At 49.0% G+C, this 19,131-nt stretch overlaps 2 protein-coding genes across 16 annotated transcripts in view; one reads left to right on the forward strand and one right to left on the reverse strand.

Moving 5' to 3' along the window:
- Nucleotides 1-946: 946 nt before the first annotated feature.
- The window catches only part of LOC132515160 (group IIE secretory phospholipase A2-like), a 40,285-nt gene continuing 22,100 nt past the window's right edge, over nucleotides 947-19,131 (forward strand). For 2 of the 15 annotated variants that reach the window (XM_060141233.1, XM_060141230.1), the window contains exons 1-5: nucleotides 958-1,078; nucleotides 5,609-5,649; nucleotides 6,401-6,542; nucleotides 6,751-6,857; nucleotides 11,551-11,657. In XM_060141233.1, the coding sequence (XP_059997216.1) occupies nucleotides 1,074-1,078; nucleotides 5,609-5,649; nucleotides 6,401-6,542; nucleotides 6,751-6,857; nucleotides 11,551-11,630 (375 nt within the window). In that variant the 5' untranslated portion in view covers nucleotides 958-1,073 and the 3' untranslated portion in view covers nucleotides 11,631-11,657. Of the gene's footprint in view, nucleotides 1,079-5,568; nucleotides 5,650-6,400; nucleotides 6,543-6,750; nucleotides 6,858-8,702; nucleotides 9,133-11,550; nucleotides 11,658-12,568; nucleotides 12,590-18,348; nucleotides 18,803-19,131 lie in introns of those variants that run through there. The other 13 variants (XR_009539069.1, XM_060141229.1, XM_060141231.1 and 10 more) reach the window with 13 other exon arrangements.
- The window catches only part of OTUD3 (OTU deubiquitinase 3), a 29,197-nt gene continuing 24,794 nt past the window's right edge, over nucleotides 14,729-19,131 (reverse strand). Inside the window, exons 9-10 of the mRNA XM_060141213.1 lie at nucleotides 18,671-18,695; nucleotides 14,729-16,119 (exon numbers count right to left, since the gene is read on the reverse strand). The gene's annotated coding sequence lies outside the window, so the exon portion shown is untranslated. The remainder of the gene's footprint in view (nucleotides 16,120-18,670; nucleotides 18,696-19,131) is intronic.

Below are 19,131 nucleotides of genomic sequence, written 5' to 3' on the forward strand. Positions count from 1 at the left end.
CTAACTTGCAGTTCTTAAGACCCCAAATACACTCTTTTCTTATTTGCAGCCTTCTGTGGTTTTCTGGTTGATACTCCATGTTAAGACAATGAGTTCTGACTTTCCACATGCCGTGAACCAGCATGTGAGTTCGCCAACCCAGGCGACATTAGACTCACAGAGCTGCCCAGATTAGCACAGTGAATTACAGAACCTTGGGCTAGGGCATCCAGAGTAATAAGTTCAACCTGACACAACATTTTACTCTTGGTGGGGGAGCCTCAACATCTTTTCTCACAATTTCTCCCCAGATCTTTTTATAATACGAATTAGCAAATTCTTTTGACTCTTTCTGGGATAACGCTTCTATTTCTTACTCTAGAAATTCTAAACTAGAGCTCGCTGTTTAGTCGTGCATGCATTTGCTCACTTAAGTGCCTACCTTGTGCCAGGCATTGTTCTAGGCACTGGAGGAAGAACAGTGTTCGAGACAAAGTGTCTGCCCTCAAGGAACTCACATTCTATGAGGGGAGAACAGAAGAAATAAACAAATCTGACATATAATATGTTGCGTGGTCCTGGGTATGATAAATACCTCCCTCTTTAACCAAATGCCATCAAAACAATCAGCCCGTCATGAGGTCTTTCTATTCCTCATCCCTCTTAAGTTGTTGTATGTCAGCAAGCACCCAGCACGCCAAGCTTTGCCCTTGTGAGCAGGTGGCTGTTTAATGACTATGGGTACCATGGGCAGCTGGCGTTCGAAAATCATGGCCCCGTCTGTGCCCGTTAACCTATCCCAGGGCCTATTGCTTACAACCTTCTTTCTGGTGCCAATTTCTATATGAAATAAAGGTTTTTGTTTGCAAGCACATTGAACGGTTACAGAAACCTACTCTGGTTAACCAAAGTCAGAAAGGAATTTGGTGAAAGGAAACTGGATGACTCATGAACTAGAAGAGCTCAGGGCGGAGTCAAGATGGCATACTAGGAGGACGTGGAATTCGCGTCTCTGCACAGCGAGGGTACCTACCAGGCACCGGTGGGGGACCACGGACACCTAAGGGGTCAGGAGGAACCCCCAGCGACCTGGTATGATGTGAGCGCGGGGGAGGGAAGGAGAAGGAGAAGTGGAGGCAGGAGAGGACTGGCACCCCTCAGGGGCGGCGCGGGGGAGGGGAAGGGATCTCAGGCCCGAAGCGGGAAACTGGGAGGGCAGAGGATCAAACGGGAGCGTGGCCAGGTTTCCCCTGCCTACTTGGGCCCCGGGGAGCCTGCTGAGATCCCGGGCCTGATCCTCTGCCCACCAAGGCCCCCTCCAGCCGCGCGGGTCCTGAGGGAGTGGGAGGGAGGGAAGGGGGAGCAAAAGTAAAGGCTGGCCCTCCAGGATCGGCACCCCTGAGGGGTGGCTGGAGGAGGGGAGGAGTTTCGACATCCACTTGGACCCACTCATGGCTAGGGGTCCAGCGGGGACGGGGAGACCCTGGGGGTGGACCGTGCGGGGGTGGGGGGTGGAGCAACGGAAGGGAAGGTGGCCAGCGCTTTCCCTGTGCACTTTGGCACTGGGGAGCCTATTGGGCTCCCAGGCCTAATCCTCTGCCCTTGGAGCCTCCCTCTTGCCAGCGCAGAGCCCAAGCCCCGCCCCTACACCCCCCCCAAGGGCCCACCTCTACACTGGGAGACCCCCTCCAGTGCGCTGAGTCTAAACTCCACCCACACCCCGTCACCCAGGGCCTTAGCTCCCAACTCCGGAACTCCACACTCCGGAGGCCCTCCTTTGGAGGTGCGGCCTCTCCCCTTCTGCACAGGTGCTAAGCAGGGCCCAGGCCCTGCCCCACGCCTGAACATCACCCCTCGACCGGCCAGGTCCCACCTCACCCTAAACCCCACCCCTGCCTAAGTTCCTGCCCCGCCTAAACTCCACCCCCCATGGTCAAGGCTTTTTTTTTTTTTTTTTTTTCTGTTGTGGTTTTATTTTACCTTATTGCAGTTGTTTCAATTATATTTTTTATCTTTCTAATTTTATTTTGTTTTTCATTCTTTGTTATTGTATTGCTCTTTTTTTTTTTTTTTTTTTTGCCATGCCACACGGCTTGTGGGATCTTGGTTCCCAGGCCAGAGGTCAGGCTCAAGCTCCTGTGGTGGGAGCTCCAAGTCCAAACCGCTGGCCTAACAGAGAACCTCAGACCCCAGGGAATATTCATCAGAATGAGGCCTCCCAGACGTCCTCACCTCAGCACCAAGACCCAGCTCTACCCAACTGCCTGCAAACTCTAGTGCTGGAAGCCTCAGGCCAAACAACCAGTAAGACAGGAATACAGTTCCACCCATCAAAAAAAAAAAAATGTTACAGACAAAGGAGCAAGGTAAAAACTTACAAGACCAAATAAATGAACATGAAATAGGCAACCTACCTGAAAAAGAATTCCAAGTAATGATAGTAAAGATTATCCAAAATCTCAGAAATAGAATGGAGAAAATAAAAGAAACATTCAACAAGGATCTAGAAGAACCAAAGAGCAAACAAACAGTGATGAACAACACAATAACTGAAATTAAAAATACTCTAGATGGGCTTCCCTGGTGGCGCAGTGGTTGAGAGTCTGCCTGCCGATGCAGGGGACGCGGGCTCGTGCCCCGGTCCGGGAGGATCCCACATGCCGCGGAGTGGCTGGGCCCGTGAGCCATGGCCGCTGAGCCTGCGTGTCCGGAGCCTGTGCTCCACAACGGGAGAGGCCACAACAGTGAGAGGCCCGCGTACCGCAAAAAAAAAAAAAAAAAAAAAAAAAAAAAAAAACCCTAGAAGGAATGAATAGCAGAATAACTGAGGCAGAAAAACAGATAACTGAGCTGGAAGGGAAAGTGGTAGAAATAACTTTCAGGGAGCAGAAAAAAGAATGAAAAGAATTGAGGACAGTCTCAGAGACCTCTGGGACAACATTAAATGCACAACATTCAAATTATAGGGGTCCCAGAAGAAGAGAAAAGAAAGTGTCTGAGAAAATATTTGAAGAGATTATAGTCGAAAACTTCCCTAACATGGGAAAGGAGATAGTTAATCAAGTCCAGGAAGTGCAGAGAGTCTCATACAGGATAAACCCTAAGAGAAACACGCCAAGACACGTATTAATCAAACTATCAAAAAATTAAATACAAAGAAAAAATATTAAAAGCAGCAAGGGAAAAACAACAAATAACATACAAGGGAATCCCCAGAAGGTTAACAGCTGCTCTTTCAGCAGAAACTCTGCAAGCCAGAAGGGAGTGGCAGGACATATTTAAAGTGATGAAAGGGAAAAACCTACAACCAAGATTACTGTACCCAGCAAGGATCTCATTCAGATTCGATGGAGAAATCAAAAGCTTTACAAAGCTACGAGAATTCAGCACCACCAAACCAGCTTTACAACAAATGCTAAAGGAACTTGTCTAAGTGGGAAACACAAGAGAAGAAAAAGACCCATAAAAAGAAACCCAAATCGATCAAGAAAATGGTAATAGGAATATACATATCAATAACCACCTTGAATGTAAATGGATTAAATGCGCCAACCAAGAGACACAGGCTGCCTGAATGGATACAAAAACAAGACCCTTATATATGCTGTCTACAGGAGACCTACTTCAGACCTAGGGACACATACAGACTGAAAGTGAGGGGATGGAAAAAGATATTCCATGCAAATGGAAATCACAAGAAAGCTGGAGTAGCAATACTCATATCAGATAAAATAGACTTTAAAATAAAGACTGTTACAAGAGATAAGGAAGGACACTACATAATGATCAACGGATCAATCCAAGAAGAAGATATAACAATTATAAATATATATGCACCCAACATAGGAGCACCTCAATACATAAGGCAAATGCTACCAGCCATAAAAGGAGAAATCGACAGTAACACAATAATAGAGAGAGACTTTAACACCCCACTTACACCAATAGACAGATTATCCTGCTTTGGGTAGTATAGTCATTTTCACAATGTTGATTCTTCCAATCCAAGAATATGGTATACCTCTCCATCTGTTTGTATCATCCTTAATTTCTTTCATCAGTGTCTTATAGTTTTCTGCATACAGGTCTTTTGTCTCCTTAGGTAGGTTTAGTCCTAGATATTTTATTCTTTCTGTTGCAATGGTAAATGGGAGTGTTTCCTTACTTTCTCTTTCAGATTTTTCATCATTAGTGTATAGGAATGCCAGAGATTTCTGTGCATTAATTTTGTATCCTGCAACTTTACCAGATTCATTGATTAGCTCTAGTAGTTTTCTGGTAGCATCTTTAGGATTCTCTGTGTATAGTATCATGTCATCTGCAAACAGTGACAGCTTTACTTCTTCTTTTCTGATTTGGATTCTTTTTATTTCTTTTTCTTCTCTGATTGCTGTGGCTAAAACCTCCAAAACAATGTTGAATAATACTGGTGAGAGTGGGCAACCTTGTCTTGTTCCTGATCTTAGTGGAAATGGTTTCAGTTTTTCACCATTGAGAACGATATTGGCTGTGGGTTTGTCATATCTGGCCTTTATTATGTTGAGGTAAGTTCCCTCTATGCATGCTTTCTGGAGGGTTTTTATCATAAATTGGTCTTGCATTTTGTGGGACCTCGACATTTATGATCATGACAGAGCCGGGCCCTCTCCTCCATCCCACGAACCTCCAGCCAAGCTTTGAAGCCCGGCCTCAGTGTTCTGACCCGACGATGGGGACAGCAGCTCTCTCTGGGGGCCAAGTTGGACCAGGAGGCTACTGTCTCCCCGACCCAGGCCCTAAGATGACATCAAAAGGATGGAAGTTTCCAGTTCATGCCGGAATGGGGGTTTTCCAGCTGAGTCAGATGGAGCCTGTTTCTATGGCAGCCATGCTCCACCACTACTCGAGGGTTTGGGGAGACAGAATTCTTAACTGGGAGTATTTTCGCTACCTGTCAAACAAGCAGGAGCCTGCCCAGGAAAGAACAATAAAGAAAAAACCCTAAGCCCAGCTGGCTGAGCGCCCAGGCTTTGCATTCTAGGTTCTTGGACAAGTGGCCCCCTGCTATGGAGTCAAGTTGCCATCACCACTCTCCATCTGTGTGACACAGAGGCTGGTTGAGGGGCAGGAAGGGGAGTCGGGGCCATGCTGAAGTAGCTAGCGTCATGCAAACAGGACAGACTTGCCCTTGGTGCTCCCTGGCCAAGGGAGCTGAGAACTTAAGTTTCTCAGCCTCTCTAGGCTGCATCAGTGAAATGGGAATGAGAAAAAGACACCAAGAATGAAGAGCGCCTAGCACAGCCAAGACATATAGCTCCTCGGTGGGACCAAGCACGGTGATTTGGGGAAAGGAGGAGGGGAGGGGAAGGGCGGAGAGAAGAAAGCCCACAGATCGACCCCCACCTTCCCCAAACTGCCTGGAAGCAGAGCCCACAGGCCCCAGGCTGGCCCCTCCCCTGGAGACTTGGCCAAAGTGTCAGACCAGGAAGTATCATTACGTCACTGGGCATTCAGGGGTTAATGAGGGGGAGTGGGCAGGACCCTGGTATTTAACTAATGCAGAGAGGCCTTGAGATCAGAGGCACCCCTGCTGACTTCCTTCTCCTGCAGCCCAGCTTCTCTACTCCCTGCACCCCTCCCCTCCCAGCAGAATGAAGCTTCCCCCTCTTCTGACCTTACTTTGCCTCATGGGTAAGTAACCTTCCTGCCTTTACCCCTCCCTTGCCCCAGCTAGGAATCCCCAACTCCCTGGAGGCCCCTGAGCTGGGCCCTGAGGAGGGTGTGATTGGACATCCTGAGGAGGCCAGTTCTTCCGGAGCCATCACTAGTCAGTGGAGAGGGGGGAGAGGGGAAGACAGCAGCCCGGATGGCCCGGTGGGGTGGGGGAGAGGGGCTGGCAGGGATCCCAGACAGCACACGAGCTCCTGCCACCCCCGCTCCATCCCTCACTTAAGTTTCCATTTTTGGCTCTAACCTGCCCGGGTCAGCAGCCCCCCATTGCTGCATCATCAGGACCTAGAGGAATTTGGGGAAGTCCAGGTGGTTTGGAAGCTTATCCAGTGACATCTGATGGGACTTGACAGGGACAGAGTTCCTGCGGGGATGGGGCTGACACCTGGGGAGGTGATCAGGAAGGGTTGGGACCCCGGAGGATGAGTGGGTGGTATTCTGGGAGATGGTGGAAGGAGAGCGGGGTGGGGGGTAGGGGGGTCACGTGCGCTGACACGACGCGGGTGAGGACTAGGGGATCAAGGTGCGATGATGTCATGGGGATATTATTACTGCTTAGCATTGTTAGTATTGGGAATGAGGTGCTTAGGGAGGTGAGGTCACCTAGACAATCGGAGAGATGTCTGGACTCAGGTTTGGGGGCACATCAGGGGCAGCTGGCTGCAGAGGGTGGGGCCCTGAGGGAGCTGACCTCCTCCACCCTCCCTCCCAGCAGTGGCCCTGGCTGTCGGGAACCTGGTCCAGTTCGGGGTGATGACTGAGAGAATGAAGGGGCAGCCTGCACTGCAGTACATTGACTATGGCTGCCACTGTGGTTTCGGCGGCTCCCACGGGCCAGTGGACCAGACAGACTGGTGAGCAGGTGGCCCAGCAGGTAGAGCACCTCGCTGGAGGATGGAGAGGCCGGGGGAGCATCCTGGGAGGAGGGAGGGGCTGGGGGCACCTAGAAAGTTGGGGCCGACCTCCACTTTGAGCCCCTTTGGGCACTGAGCCCCCCAGGCAGCCCCTGGTTCTGCCCAGCCTGGCTCACAGGCCCCTCCAAGCCAACCATGACCCTTACAGGTGCTGCCACGCCCATGACTGCTGCTATGGGAGTCTGGAGAAGCTGGGCTGTGAACCCATGTTGGAAACGTATCTTTTCTCTGCCAGCAGGCACGGCATCTTCTGTGGTAAGTGAACAGCCCTAGACTCCCCCAGACACCAGGTTGGGGGAGAGCTTCAGCTAGGAACCCTCTCGTGATGGAGCCCCTTGAGCCTGGCCACCTGGGCTGGGGCGGGCGTGGGATCTTCCATCATCACGGAAGTGGGGAGAGACCTGTCCATCCACCCAGATGCTCCTGTGGCACCCAGCCTAGAGAGCACGTGACCCATCAGCTCCTGCCCTGACCCCAGGCACTTTCCCCAGCCAGAGCCTTCCCAGCTCCAGCCTCTGGGGAGAGGAGCCAAAGGGGGTAGAGCTGAGCCCCAGAGCGGCTATACCCACACAGCCTTCCCCAGGGCCTGGGTGGCAGCTAGAGGCAAGGTTCCCAGGACAGAGCCTTGAGGGCAGAGCCCCGGACAGAGAGAGCTGGAGCTTGGATTTGGGACAGCAGACCCTGCTCCCAAAGGCTGAGTGCACCGGTGCTCATCTCTGCCAGGCCCAGTGCCCACTTGGACCAAGTAGCTTTCCTCTGGTCCCCGGCCTGAGGAAGCAGCTTGCCCCGAGTCAGAGTGCGGAGGGCTCCACGCAGCCCAGCCCCGTGGAGGGAGCTCAGATCAGAGAACCAAACCTTCTTCCTGCCGCAAAGCCAGGAGCAGCCTGGAAGGAGGGCAGGCCCAGCGTGGGGCACAGCAGGAGGGTCTAGGAGGGTCAAAGAAGACTCAGCTCAGATCTCTAAGGTCTGTCCTGGGGGAGGGGCAGAACAAGGACCAGAACCACTGGAGGCAGATTTGGCTCAGAGATGCCTGTTCCCAGCAAGGCAGCTTTGACAGGTAGTAAGCTCCCCATCCCTGGGGGTTCATGCAAGGCTAGGAAGCCACCTGTCAGGGACGGCACTGAGAGGATGAGTGAGGGGAGGTGTTAGGTGAAGAGGGACACCGGGTCAGGGAGTCACCTACCCACTGTATGTCTTTGGGCAAGTGACGTAACCCCTCAAAAGCCTCTACTTCCTCATCTACAAAAGGGAGACAATCACTCAGTTCCCTGGCTTAGTCCAGCTTCTGGTAAGAACCCCCCAAAGGAGCTGACGTGGCTGTTAAGCCCCTTCCAACTCTGACTGCTGCTGAAAGAGCAGGTGAGAGCAGAACCCGGATGGGGAACGAGGCTGACCTTTGCAAAGCACAGTGAGGAAGCTGGTTATTTCTGAGCTGGGGGATGTCTTCGCGGGGACAAAAAGGAGCCAGAGCCAGTCAGGGCAGACAGAGGCAGTGGAGGGAAGAGGAGGCTTTGGGGCCCCTGGTGCCTGCAGAGCTGACGTCAGCTCTGGTCCCCAGGCAGGGTCTGGCCACGTGTGGAGGGGGAGCCCTAAAGTTAATGCTAGGAAAATGGGCTTCGTCCGCTCTGAGGGAGATAGGCACGGCCGAGCAGGTCCCAGTTTCAGTCCCTCTGGGGCACGCCGAGGCCATCTGAGGTTGAGCTGCTGTAAGCTTCCCAGCTTTCCTCTCTGGCTGACGGCTGCCTCACTGTCAGTAACGCATTACATGGGAGAAGGAGTTGCCTGGAAATGCACTCTCCCTGGGCTGAGGTGGACGACAGTTAGTGAACCAGATGGTCTCCCCATGGGGGAAAGGGCTAAGGGCAGTGGAGTGGGCTTGGGAAAGGACAGGAGAACAAACTCCCAGGCTTCCCAGCATCCTGGGCCCCAGCAGGCCCTCCGGGACTCTGCCCTTTCTCTCACCCATCCCTGGAACATCCCCCATGAGAATGGGCTTCCAGCAGAATGGGGCTGAGAACAGGGACCCCAGAGCAGTCCCCTGCATGTCTGAGAGTGGCAGGACCGAGGCGCCCAGGCCCTGACTCACCTCGTCCCATCCAGCCGGCAGAACCACCTGCCAACAACAGACCTGCGAGTGTGACAAGAGGGCTGCTCTCTGCTTTCGCGACAACCTGGGCACCTACAACCGCAAATACGCTCGTTACCCCAACAAGCTGTGCACCGGACCTACCCCGCCCTGCTGAGGCTGTGCTCTGCTTCTTCCCTGCGGCCCCCTGCCCTCCAGCTGCTGGAGTCCCAGACCTCCGGAACGTTGGCACCAGAGCCCCTCCCTCTGGAAAATTCCTTTCCTGCAAACCCATCCCTCCCTGAGAGCTCCCAGATGAGGAAGAGCCATGCCCGGGGGCCATTTAGCACCCAGAAGATTCTATAACCCACCCCCTGGGATCTCAGTTCCCTCTTCCGAATATGTGAATGATATTTTCCCATAATTCTAATACTGATCCTCAGAGTCTATCATTGTAGGGCTTAATTAGTCTACAGTTTCATTCATTCGTTCGTTTCTTGAGCACCCACCATGTGCCAACAACGTGCTAAGTACTGGGACACAGCGTGGGTCTGACATGGGTGGCCCCTGTGCACAGTTCTGACATTCTGTCCTTTTAATTTCCCATTACAGTGAGTTTTTGTGATTCTCTTTTTCTAACATTCCACCATCTTATCCAAGATAATAATGGCAGTCTCTAGAAGGAATGTTTCTGGCCATATGGCATAATGTGAGAAGCACGCAAAATGCCAACCTAAAAATATTGTCCCCACCATGTCATCAGGCTTCAAATCCCTCCCATTAGAAGACTGGCTCAAAGTGAAAAGAAGCTCTCAAATCACCTTTTTCGAAGCCCTCCCTTGACAGATGGGCATCCGGGGCTCAGAGAGGGAAAGTTCTACCTGAAGGGGTGTCCTCACTCCCATGCCAGTGTGCCTTCATTTCTTCATGAGTGGGTATCAGTCACTGACACTCTAGCCCTCTGGTTGTCATCTTGGACAGCCTAGGGTGCCCAGGGAAGGTCAGCTGTGAGGATGCCCAGGCCAGGTCAGGCTCCTGATACAGGGAGGGGAAGAGGAGAGGTTTCAACATCCAACACCCTAGGGCCAACTCTGGAGCCAATTTAAAGCACCAAAGGATTCCCATCAAATGGAATGCAGCCTATCTGGGAAGCAATGAACTTCAGCAGATTCTACTCCTAAATATAGATATATCTCCTCTATCTATACTATGCTGATAAAATCTTCCAGGATTGGGATGAGACTATTCAATGAGATAAAGCACGTAAAAAAGCATCACACAGGCAACACTCTCAGCGGCCAGGTAATAAACATCCCCTCCCTTTGTCCATTTCATGGAACGTGTGCAACTTTCAGGACTTTGAGGGCAGGAAGGAGCCTGAAGCCATCAAATCGATGATCATCATACATTTTAAAAGGTGAAGAAGTTCTGTGCTAGCAAAACAAACACAAACAAACAAAACATGAGGGGGCAGATGTGCGTACTTTGTTGCTGTGACTTGACTCAAATCCTTGGCGAATAATCACCAGGAGAACAGGTCGTAAAGCACAGTGTGTGTGGGTGGGGAAGAGAGCACAGTGTTTGTTGGGAAGCGTGGTCCTGAGGCGCCCTCTGTTGTCCATTTTGTTCAGGCTAATAGGTGGAAACAAATTTGGCTTAAGCCTGAATTTCCCTTCATCATGGGGGCAAAGTATGTTTCTGGGCTAGTGAAACCGGTCGCTTCGCACTTTCAGTAATCATATGCTGAGAAATAATCAATAAGTCCTTACAGACATCTTAGAATGATGGTACGACTGCATACACGAGAAACACAGGAAGAAGGAACTGACCTGGGGGAGATGGAGAGAGGTGGTGCTCTGGGCGTTATGGATTCAAGGCAGCGATGGAAGGAGTACCGTGTGATGTTACAGTTGCTTAACCATCTGACAGGGTGAAAATTGGAACTTAAGAACAAGCCTCGGTGCAGTCTGTTTTTTGAAGAATCAACAAATATTTGGTGAATGCAAGAATGATTCCGTCTAAATCCTGTTTGTGTGTGTCTACAGTACATACGCTTGATTTCCAGTGCAGACTTGGTGGAAAAGGCTGAAAAAAGGAAAGGAGAACCCTGAACTTGATGTCGGAGCTTCCAGGTAGAGCCCTCTGCTCTGCCAGTTAGCAGTGGTGCATCTGTTCTAGACCTCGCTGCTCAGGGAGCTTATTAGAAATGCAGAATCTTGGACCTGACCCCAGACCGCCGAGTTAACAAGACCCCCAGGTGACTCGTGTGCACACTGAAAGCACTGACATATGGCCACAGACAGCCTCAGTGTCTGCACTTGTGAAATAGAACAATGACATTTCCCTGGTAGGTTGATTGTAGCAAGGTTTTAATAAATTAGCATGTGTGAATGTACACAAAATAATGCCTAGCACATTATAAGCATCCCATAAATGAATGAATGATAGTCATAATAACAAAAAATACCTAACATTTATTAAGCATTTGGCATTCACCAGGCACTGTTCTAAATGCTTTCTGTTTATTAATTTATCAAATGAATGAATGAGTGAATGAATTAATGGCTGAATGAGGCATGGGGACTAAATCAAGCCTGGGGAGGGGACTTTGTTACCTGAATGTTTCATAGCTTGCGTCTCCAATTTTGATGATAGGATTTGGATGGTTTTTGCTTTTGTTCCCACTTGGCCCCTAACAAAAGCTATGAACCAAGTGTTCAATTAAATAACTTGCTGAGTAAGCGATTAGAAACCAAATCACATTGGAATTCCAGAGTTAAGTCCAATTATTATTTCATGGACATTCGTCCACTTCTTTAGGGTTCTTCGCAGCGTCACTGCTGGAGAACTGAATACTGTATTAAATTCCATTCTTTCCCTCAGTATGCTTTCATACAAACCACGCTCCTGGCCCCTTGCTGAAACCTGGAGACAGAGCTAAATCTGACGTGGCCAACCTATAGACAGACAACAGCAATTACTCTACACTGGTGAGTGTCATAATAGAGCCAAGATCAGGCTCTCAGGACCTAAGGTTCTTCAGCCCTCCGTTCTCCATCCAGCCTCCATCCTGTCCACAATGCCAGCTTCATTTTCCCAGAGATTGGTTTCCATCATATCACTCTTCTGCCCCTGAACCATCAGTGGCTCCCCATTGTCCACCAAGCCCTGGCATTCAAGCTTGGTATCATCTGCTTTTCCCGCCATATATATTTCTCTATGCTCCTCGCCACTGCCGGAACATGCCCACCTGTCTTCACACCTCTGTGCAATAGCTTCCTTCAACCCGGAAGCCTCCCTCTCACAGGCTCCTTATCACCACATTCACATCCATGTGCTTTGAGGCACATCTCAAATGCCACCTTTCCCATGTGCTTTTCCACCTGGAGAAGATTTCACCCTCCTCTGAACAGCCAAGCAATGTGTTTATACTTTTCTTAGGGATACTTACCCCAGCTATTTGGGCTCTTGTTTTGGGTTCCTATATGGGGAAGGCAGACTGCCCTGGGTTCAATTCTGTGACCTTGGACCCATTATTTATTTCCTCATGTGTAAAATTGGGATGGGACCATCAGCCTCACTGGGTGGTTTTAAGGTTTAAATGACATAACTTATTCAAAGTGCCTGGGGCATCATAGATGCTCCATCTGTGCTAGGTCACTTTGCATTTTTGTCTCCCCTATTGAATCCATCACATGGTGGATGCTAAATAAATATCTGCTTAATTGAATCCACAGATACATGATAATTGCGATTATACACATGATAAATACTATACTAATTTATTTGAATAGCCCCTTGGCCCACTACTCTGAGTGCCATTTATCTTAAAACATTTATCTTAAATGGACAAGTGTTTGGAAATCATTAACCTTCAGTGCCCTGATCTGTTGTCCCACAGAGGCAATGAGGTAAAATTGGCTGGAGAGACGGTACATAGCACTCTTCCTGGAGGGCTGTTACCTGTGATGTGTTCCAAGGTCAAAATGCACATACAGGCTGACTCGTGACACTGTAAGAAGAGGTCAGGAGGAACCAGGTATTTCTGATCTTTGGAATTCATTCAGTATGCACAGCATTAGTCTTCCAGTAGCAAAAGGCATGCGACAAGTGTTTGAAGAAAGGAGTTCCCAGTCCTTCTCCAAACGAATTGTATACCCTTAATAAACTGTCCCAAACATGTGGGACATCCTACTCTCCCACTGGAGGGGTTTGCTTATGCTGGTCCTTCAGGCCCAAATATCTTAGCTTCCTATTTCCACCTCCTATCTTCCCTTTCATGCCTCGTCTAAATGTCACTTCCTCCACGGAGCCTTCCTTGATTTCCCTTCTGAACTCACAGCCCTCCTATCAGTACCTCCTTTTATGGCCTGTGCTCTCTTGGGTCATAGTTAACATATCCGCTTTCACTGCTGGGCTGAAAGGTTTCCGAGGACAAGGTCCATATCTGATTCAATGCCCAGAAATAGACTCCAACACAGCACAGGTTCAGTAAATGATGGATGGATTCTTGGATGTTTGGATTGGTGAATAAATTGAACAAAAACTGAGCATCTTGAGATATCTAAATCCCTCTATCATAGGGAAATTCAGACAAGCTTCTCCAAGGCGGAGAATTTTTCCTTCTGCCAAGCCAGAATCCATGAATCAGCAAGATGGTTCTTGATCCTGTTCAACCCAGAAAGTTCTAAATCGCTGCATCACTATGGTCTGAGGGCCCACCCTGTCCAGCAGTCCAGTCAAAATCATATTGGAGCAGAGCATTTGATGACAAATTTTGGTTGTATCTCAAGGCCAACATGGCACTTTCTGTGCATCTGGCAAACAGGTAACTTTAAACCTGGGGGTTTCAACCCTGTTTTCTCCTAGACAACCATAAGCAGTTAACAAGAGGGGACACGGGAGCTGCCACTTTCCCTCTTATGGAATCTCAATCTTTGGCACCATAACTTGTCACTCACCCAGAGTAAGCAAGGCTATAGCCTGGAGGAAAATGTAAATAATAAACTGTGTTCTCTAATTATCCCCTATGTGGCCTGAGGACACTTCCGCCCTTACAGACTCATCCAATCTCACAGGTCACCGAGACCCAGCCAGGAAGCCCCACGGCCCCCGGCCCCAGCTGAACCACTGCGGAATGGAATTAAGGAGGCCACGGAAGTCTTCCAACGGGGGGAGGGGACACTTACATCGGGACAGCACTCTGGTCCTAGCGGATCTTTCAGAAAGATTCTCAGTTGGGTTAACAGAGTCCAGAGTCTGGGCCTCGTGGGCTCAGGAACTGGATAGCATTTGTGCACCCAGAAGTCTCTTGGTCACGGAATGAGGCAAAAATCACACAGGGAGGACAGTGCCCAAGGGGGGTCGGCCTTGCCAGTAGCTGGAGAATTCTTCCACCCAGGGTGGTACCGGACACTGTTCAGTGCCAAGACCCTGCAGAAACAATCCAAGGGCTGCTTGATGAGCACAAACATAGACCAAGAGCAAGCAGGAGCCTCGAGGCCAAAATCATGAGGCCGCGGCGAGGCTGGTGAGATGGCAGCAATCTTGACCTGTGACTGGCCCTGGAGCCCTGGAGCCCCGTGCGAGCAGCGCCCTGCTGCACGGGCCAAAGGGTCCCCTCCCTCTGGTTTTCTGTGGCCGCCCTTCCCCCTCCCGAGGACCTCTTCCAGGTGAGTCCGTGCAGTCACCGCTGCCCACGTGCGCCTGGGGGAAGATGCTCCCTCCTGGAATGGGATCAAACCAAGCCCCCGAGTTCTAGAGAAACCCCAAGGTGGAAGCCAAAAGACAGCTGCTCTGTATTTAGACAACTACGAACTATCATAGACGTTCTTAGATACCAGGCAGAAATCTGAGGGATGGCCCTGCCAGTGTGTGCGGCGGCCATACTCCCCTGGACGGAAGCTACAATCAGCTGCTTAAGCTCAGTGAGACCCCAGACGAGCATACACTGGAAGAACGTGCACATCTTCCGTGCCAAGGTCTCTAAGGAGGATATCTCCCAGCATGCTCTCTGTCTCATGCAAACGGCGGCCAGACAGGGACAAAAACAACTTGAAACTTTCTCTTTAAACTAGAATTTATTGGTATACAAAACTCCATTTCATAGATAAAGTGGCACATCTTTGCAGCTTCTATTGCACCAAGTATTGAAGATTAAAAACACAAAAAAAGAAACATTTGGTTTTGAAAACACTGCAAATAGCCAAGTACAGTACTTTGGTAAATAAAAAATAAAATGGTTCAGAGTAACACAATCTGAGGAAAGAAACATCCTGGAGGAAATGAACTATGGACATCAGACAATGGTCACATTCCCCCCGTCCAGCTCCACAGATAAGGCAAGACTTGCTAAGTCTATGGATCATGACCCCACAGAGGTCTTAAATATCTTCGGACTGCAGTGAGGACAAGTATAGTGCAATTAGAAAAAAAGAGAAGGTGGCTGAGCCTGTGAAGGCCCCTGTGTTCTCCACAGACCCACCTGCCCTCCTTCATAAAGGGGATTAACACCCACCAGCGCTTCTACATCAGCAAGAGGAACACGGAGGTTTGATGTCCGACCCCTGGCTCTTTTCTTCTTCTCACGGAGCTCGGTGCTGGTGGCGGACGCTGGAAGGGTAGCCAGGGAGGCCGAGGGCCCTTCTCCCCAAGGAAGATGAACCATGAGAGGAGCCCACACCCGCATTCCTCAAGTTCTGGTTGAGGGACCTGCCAGGGGATCAAACCACAGGCTGAGGTCTGTGACTGTGCTCAAACAACTACCACAGATGGCTGGCAACAGTGAGCTGCTGGATGTCGAGATGCGGAGGATGAGGGGCAGACCACCGAGGTCTCGCCCAGCGGCCATTACCTTCCGGGGCCACAGCACAGCGAGCAGGGGTAGTTCCGGGACCGGGGGCATGCCCTGCTTAAACCACAGTCACCACGCACAAGTCCGCGCTCTTACAGAAATTGTTCTCTACCGGTACCAGCCCCTTCTCAGGTAACTTTGCGAGAATGCTAAACGTTTTAATCAAGCTACAAAGTAGTCTGAACTAGGAGAGCGAGGCTCTAGAAGGTAATTCCTCAGAAGAGATGGTTAAGAGCCTGAGGTTTTTACAGGGAACGTTACCTTGGACAGACGCAGCCAAGCAGTCAACGAGGCCCAGCTCCTCCCCGGAGCCGGGCCCTGTGCGCACCTTCTGAGTTCCGTACTGTGCAATGCACTTCGCGCCGGGTGCTCAATGTCTCCACTTCAATCCAATTATCCACTCCCCCTCTCGCATGTGACAGCAGAAGATCTGCTATCATTTACATATGCCGTCGAGATCTTCAACTTAACAACATCAATGGAAAAATACAATTTGCTTTAGAGTCAGGAAAACACACCTTGTAGAAAGCGCCCTTATTAAATCACCTCAGAACAACCGTCGGAAGGCCCCAGAGTTCGAGCAGCGCCTGTTCTGAAGGCTGAGATGAACAGAACAGTGAATAATGAAAATGTCAAAACACAAAAACTGCATCAGACTCTGAGTCTAAAGGTTTGCTATAGATAGAGCCTTGAGGTAAAAAAAGGTGAAGAGCTACGCATCTACCCAAAATGGGAGTCAGAGAGGGCCACAGATGTGACATTGAAACTACAAAGCTCCACTGTCACCCCATCCACACAGACCCTTCTGGTCAGGGTGAGAGTTAGTCAGCTCTGACTAGGAACCCAAGTTTCCTTCAACTGACTGCACATTCGAGTTGAACATCTCACAGAGGTAAAACTGACAGCATTCTATGTGGATACAATAAAACCCAGGCAGTCCAGTTTCTCAGAATGAGAGAAACTGCACACGGATGACAGGGACTCACTACGAGCACAGTTCAATGCCAAGTCCATCTGATATCTACCTATTTAACATGGGAGCAGCTCTCCCCCCTCAGCATGGCCCTCCCCCCACCCCAGGACAGTATCATTTCGAACCGTCAAAGCTCCCCAGGGAAGCAGGCAGCACCATGAGAAATGACCTACACAAAGGCCCACTCTAGCTGCCCCACGATGGAGCTCCCACTTCACAAGCCCTCAGAATCACAATAGGTAGGGAAGTGTTTTCAGAGCTTATAAAAGAAACTATAGACAAGCTCAACTAACACTTAAGATTCTTCTTTCTGCCACAATTCTTCAACCAGACTTCACGCCTGAAAGCATATTTCCTATTATTGAAAAATTAAATATACATATACATTCTTTCTCTAATATCTCCTGGTGGCAACTATATTAATTCAGAAGTTGCGATTCTATGTTGTTTCAATACATCTACCTCTCTAGTACAAAGCTGATGCTACTAAAATTTTATTTTGTATTTTGACCTTTAAAAAAATCTTTTTTTAAAATCCATAAAACCTTTATATACAGTTTATAAGACTAGTAAGCAGCTATGGACCACAGCCTCATCCCCCTTCTCCTGACCAAAGCTACCGAGACAATCGCACGTAACAAACCTCTAACAGCCACAGAGGTTAAGAAAGAGTCGCCTCCTGCTACGCAGTTCACCTGAGTAACTATACCCGGTAACCGTCACTGACCAGTCATCCCAGGACTAAACATGCTGGGCCTCCATTTTGGCTGCCAATAAAGTAGTTCTCAAGTGCCTACCAAGGCAACCAAGTACTACATGGATTCCATCTACCTCATACTTCGGTGGGACTGAGGCAGTGAAGGCTAAATTTAAACCCTTAGCTAGAAGTTATCACTAAAGTTGGATACACGTTCCCCATTCCTAATAATTAACATACTAAACACAGACCAATTATAACTGGAAAACTATGAAATGGTAATAAAAGAAAACTACTGAAGCCATTTGATTAGTTTTTAAAACCACTGTTATTTTACCCAAGAAATGCCGAAGCCTATGATCAGAATTAGGTAATTTATAAATAAATGTGCCCAGTATTCTTTAGCAACTTTTTAGCAACTTCTAAAACCCAACAGGAAAAAACAAAAACCCAATAGGGCCCAAGGCCACCTTCATTAACCAAGTAAATAAAGCGATCCTACTACTTCTGACAACGGGTCTCCCTCAAGCTATTTCTGACTCCTAATTCTGCTGAATTTCTGGTACGCAATTGGTCTTTCTGAGGGGATCTGGTCTCCTGTACTCTCACAGGACAAGACAGACAAGAAAGAGTGCTCGCTCAGAAACGCTCAGCCAGAGTCAGGAACGTGCCCAGAGTCAAAAGCCAAGAGAACAGATCCTGAAGCACTGGACCTCACTCCCTTGGAGACAGTGAGACAGCGGAGACCCCTCACTTGTCTGGACTGAGTACTAGAGGCTCTAACTCAGGACTCCGCAATGTGCAAAGAAAAAATGCTGTGCAGTTTCTAAATCTGCTACATATTACGATGTACTGTACCAGGATGTTCTGGGAGCACTTCCAAGAGACTACTGATGCTCCAACCACAAAACGTCACCAAAGTCAAACAAACAAAAAATTAAAACACATCACCAAAACCACAGAAGGCAAATCACCTGCTGATAAAGGCAATCCAATGAATCCAAGGCCAGCCCACACGATGATATGTCTATACGTGTCAAAACCTTTTTATAGATTTTCCCTTTGCCTCGGAACTCTGATAATTTTGAAATCTGAGATGGGGGAGGTAACTAATAATTTACCTTTTGATTCAGCATATATTATTTCTTCAAATATTAGGTCCCCAAAAGGCAAAGAGAGTCCAAGATTGGCCACTTCATACATTCATTTTAAAGTTCACATTCACCTAATTCGGTTTGAGGAATGCAATCTCTCCACCGCCCAAATCTATTTCAGCACTGTGGAGTCATTTGAAGGCCTCAGCCAAAGTAAGTTCTCTGCCCTGCTAGTCTAACCTAAGTCACTGACAACTTCTGGAGGGTGCTGGAGAGTGTTTTGAACAGCAAAATCCCCACACAGGGCTTAACTAAAAGTTAAGTGCAGCGTTTTATGGGATTTCATTTTCACAATACTAAGAAAATTCAGCAAAGGGTCAAGTTACCTTTTATCTCTCTGAAGGCATCTTTCTAAATCCAGAATAGTAAGGAAGAAAAGACAGTTACTTACTTAAAATGTGAACGTGAAAAGCCTTAGAAATCCTTCCAGACACCCCCAACCCCCCACCCCAAATCAATTACCTCTTCAGACTTCTTCCCGAGCAAAATCTCAGGACTCCCTTGACTTCTGCCTTTACAACTATGGCTTCTGCGCTCCACGCTATCAGAATCCCAGAACTGTATCATAAGCACTGATGATACACTGTCTTCTCGTTGTCAAGAAACAAGTACAAACTACTCAGCAACACTACAGATTTTCCAGCAATGACCAGGCCTAATTAACAGTCTGGCCTATTTATCATATGGCTTGAGTGCAAACGAACCAACAGCACCTGCATCCCATCTGAGCATCAGAATCAGGAAGAAGAGAAACGCAGCTGTTTAATTTCCACCCTGACTACAGGCC

Source organism: Lagenorhynchus albirostris, chromosome 2 (assembly GCF_949774975.1).
Source record: "Lagenorhynchus albirostris chromosome 2, mLagAlb1.1, whole genome shotgun sequence".
Taxonomy (NCBI): Eukaryota; Metazoa; Chordata; class Mammalia; order Artiodactyla; family Delphinidae; genus Lagenorhynchus; species Lagenorhynchus albirostris.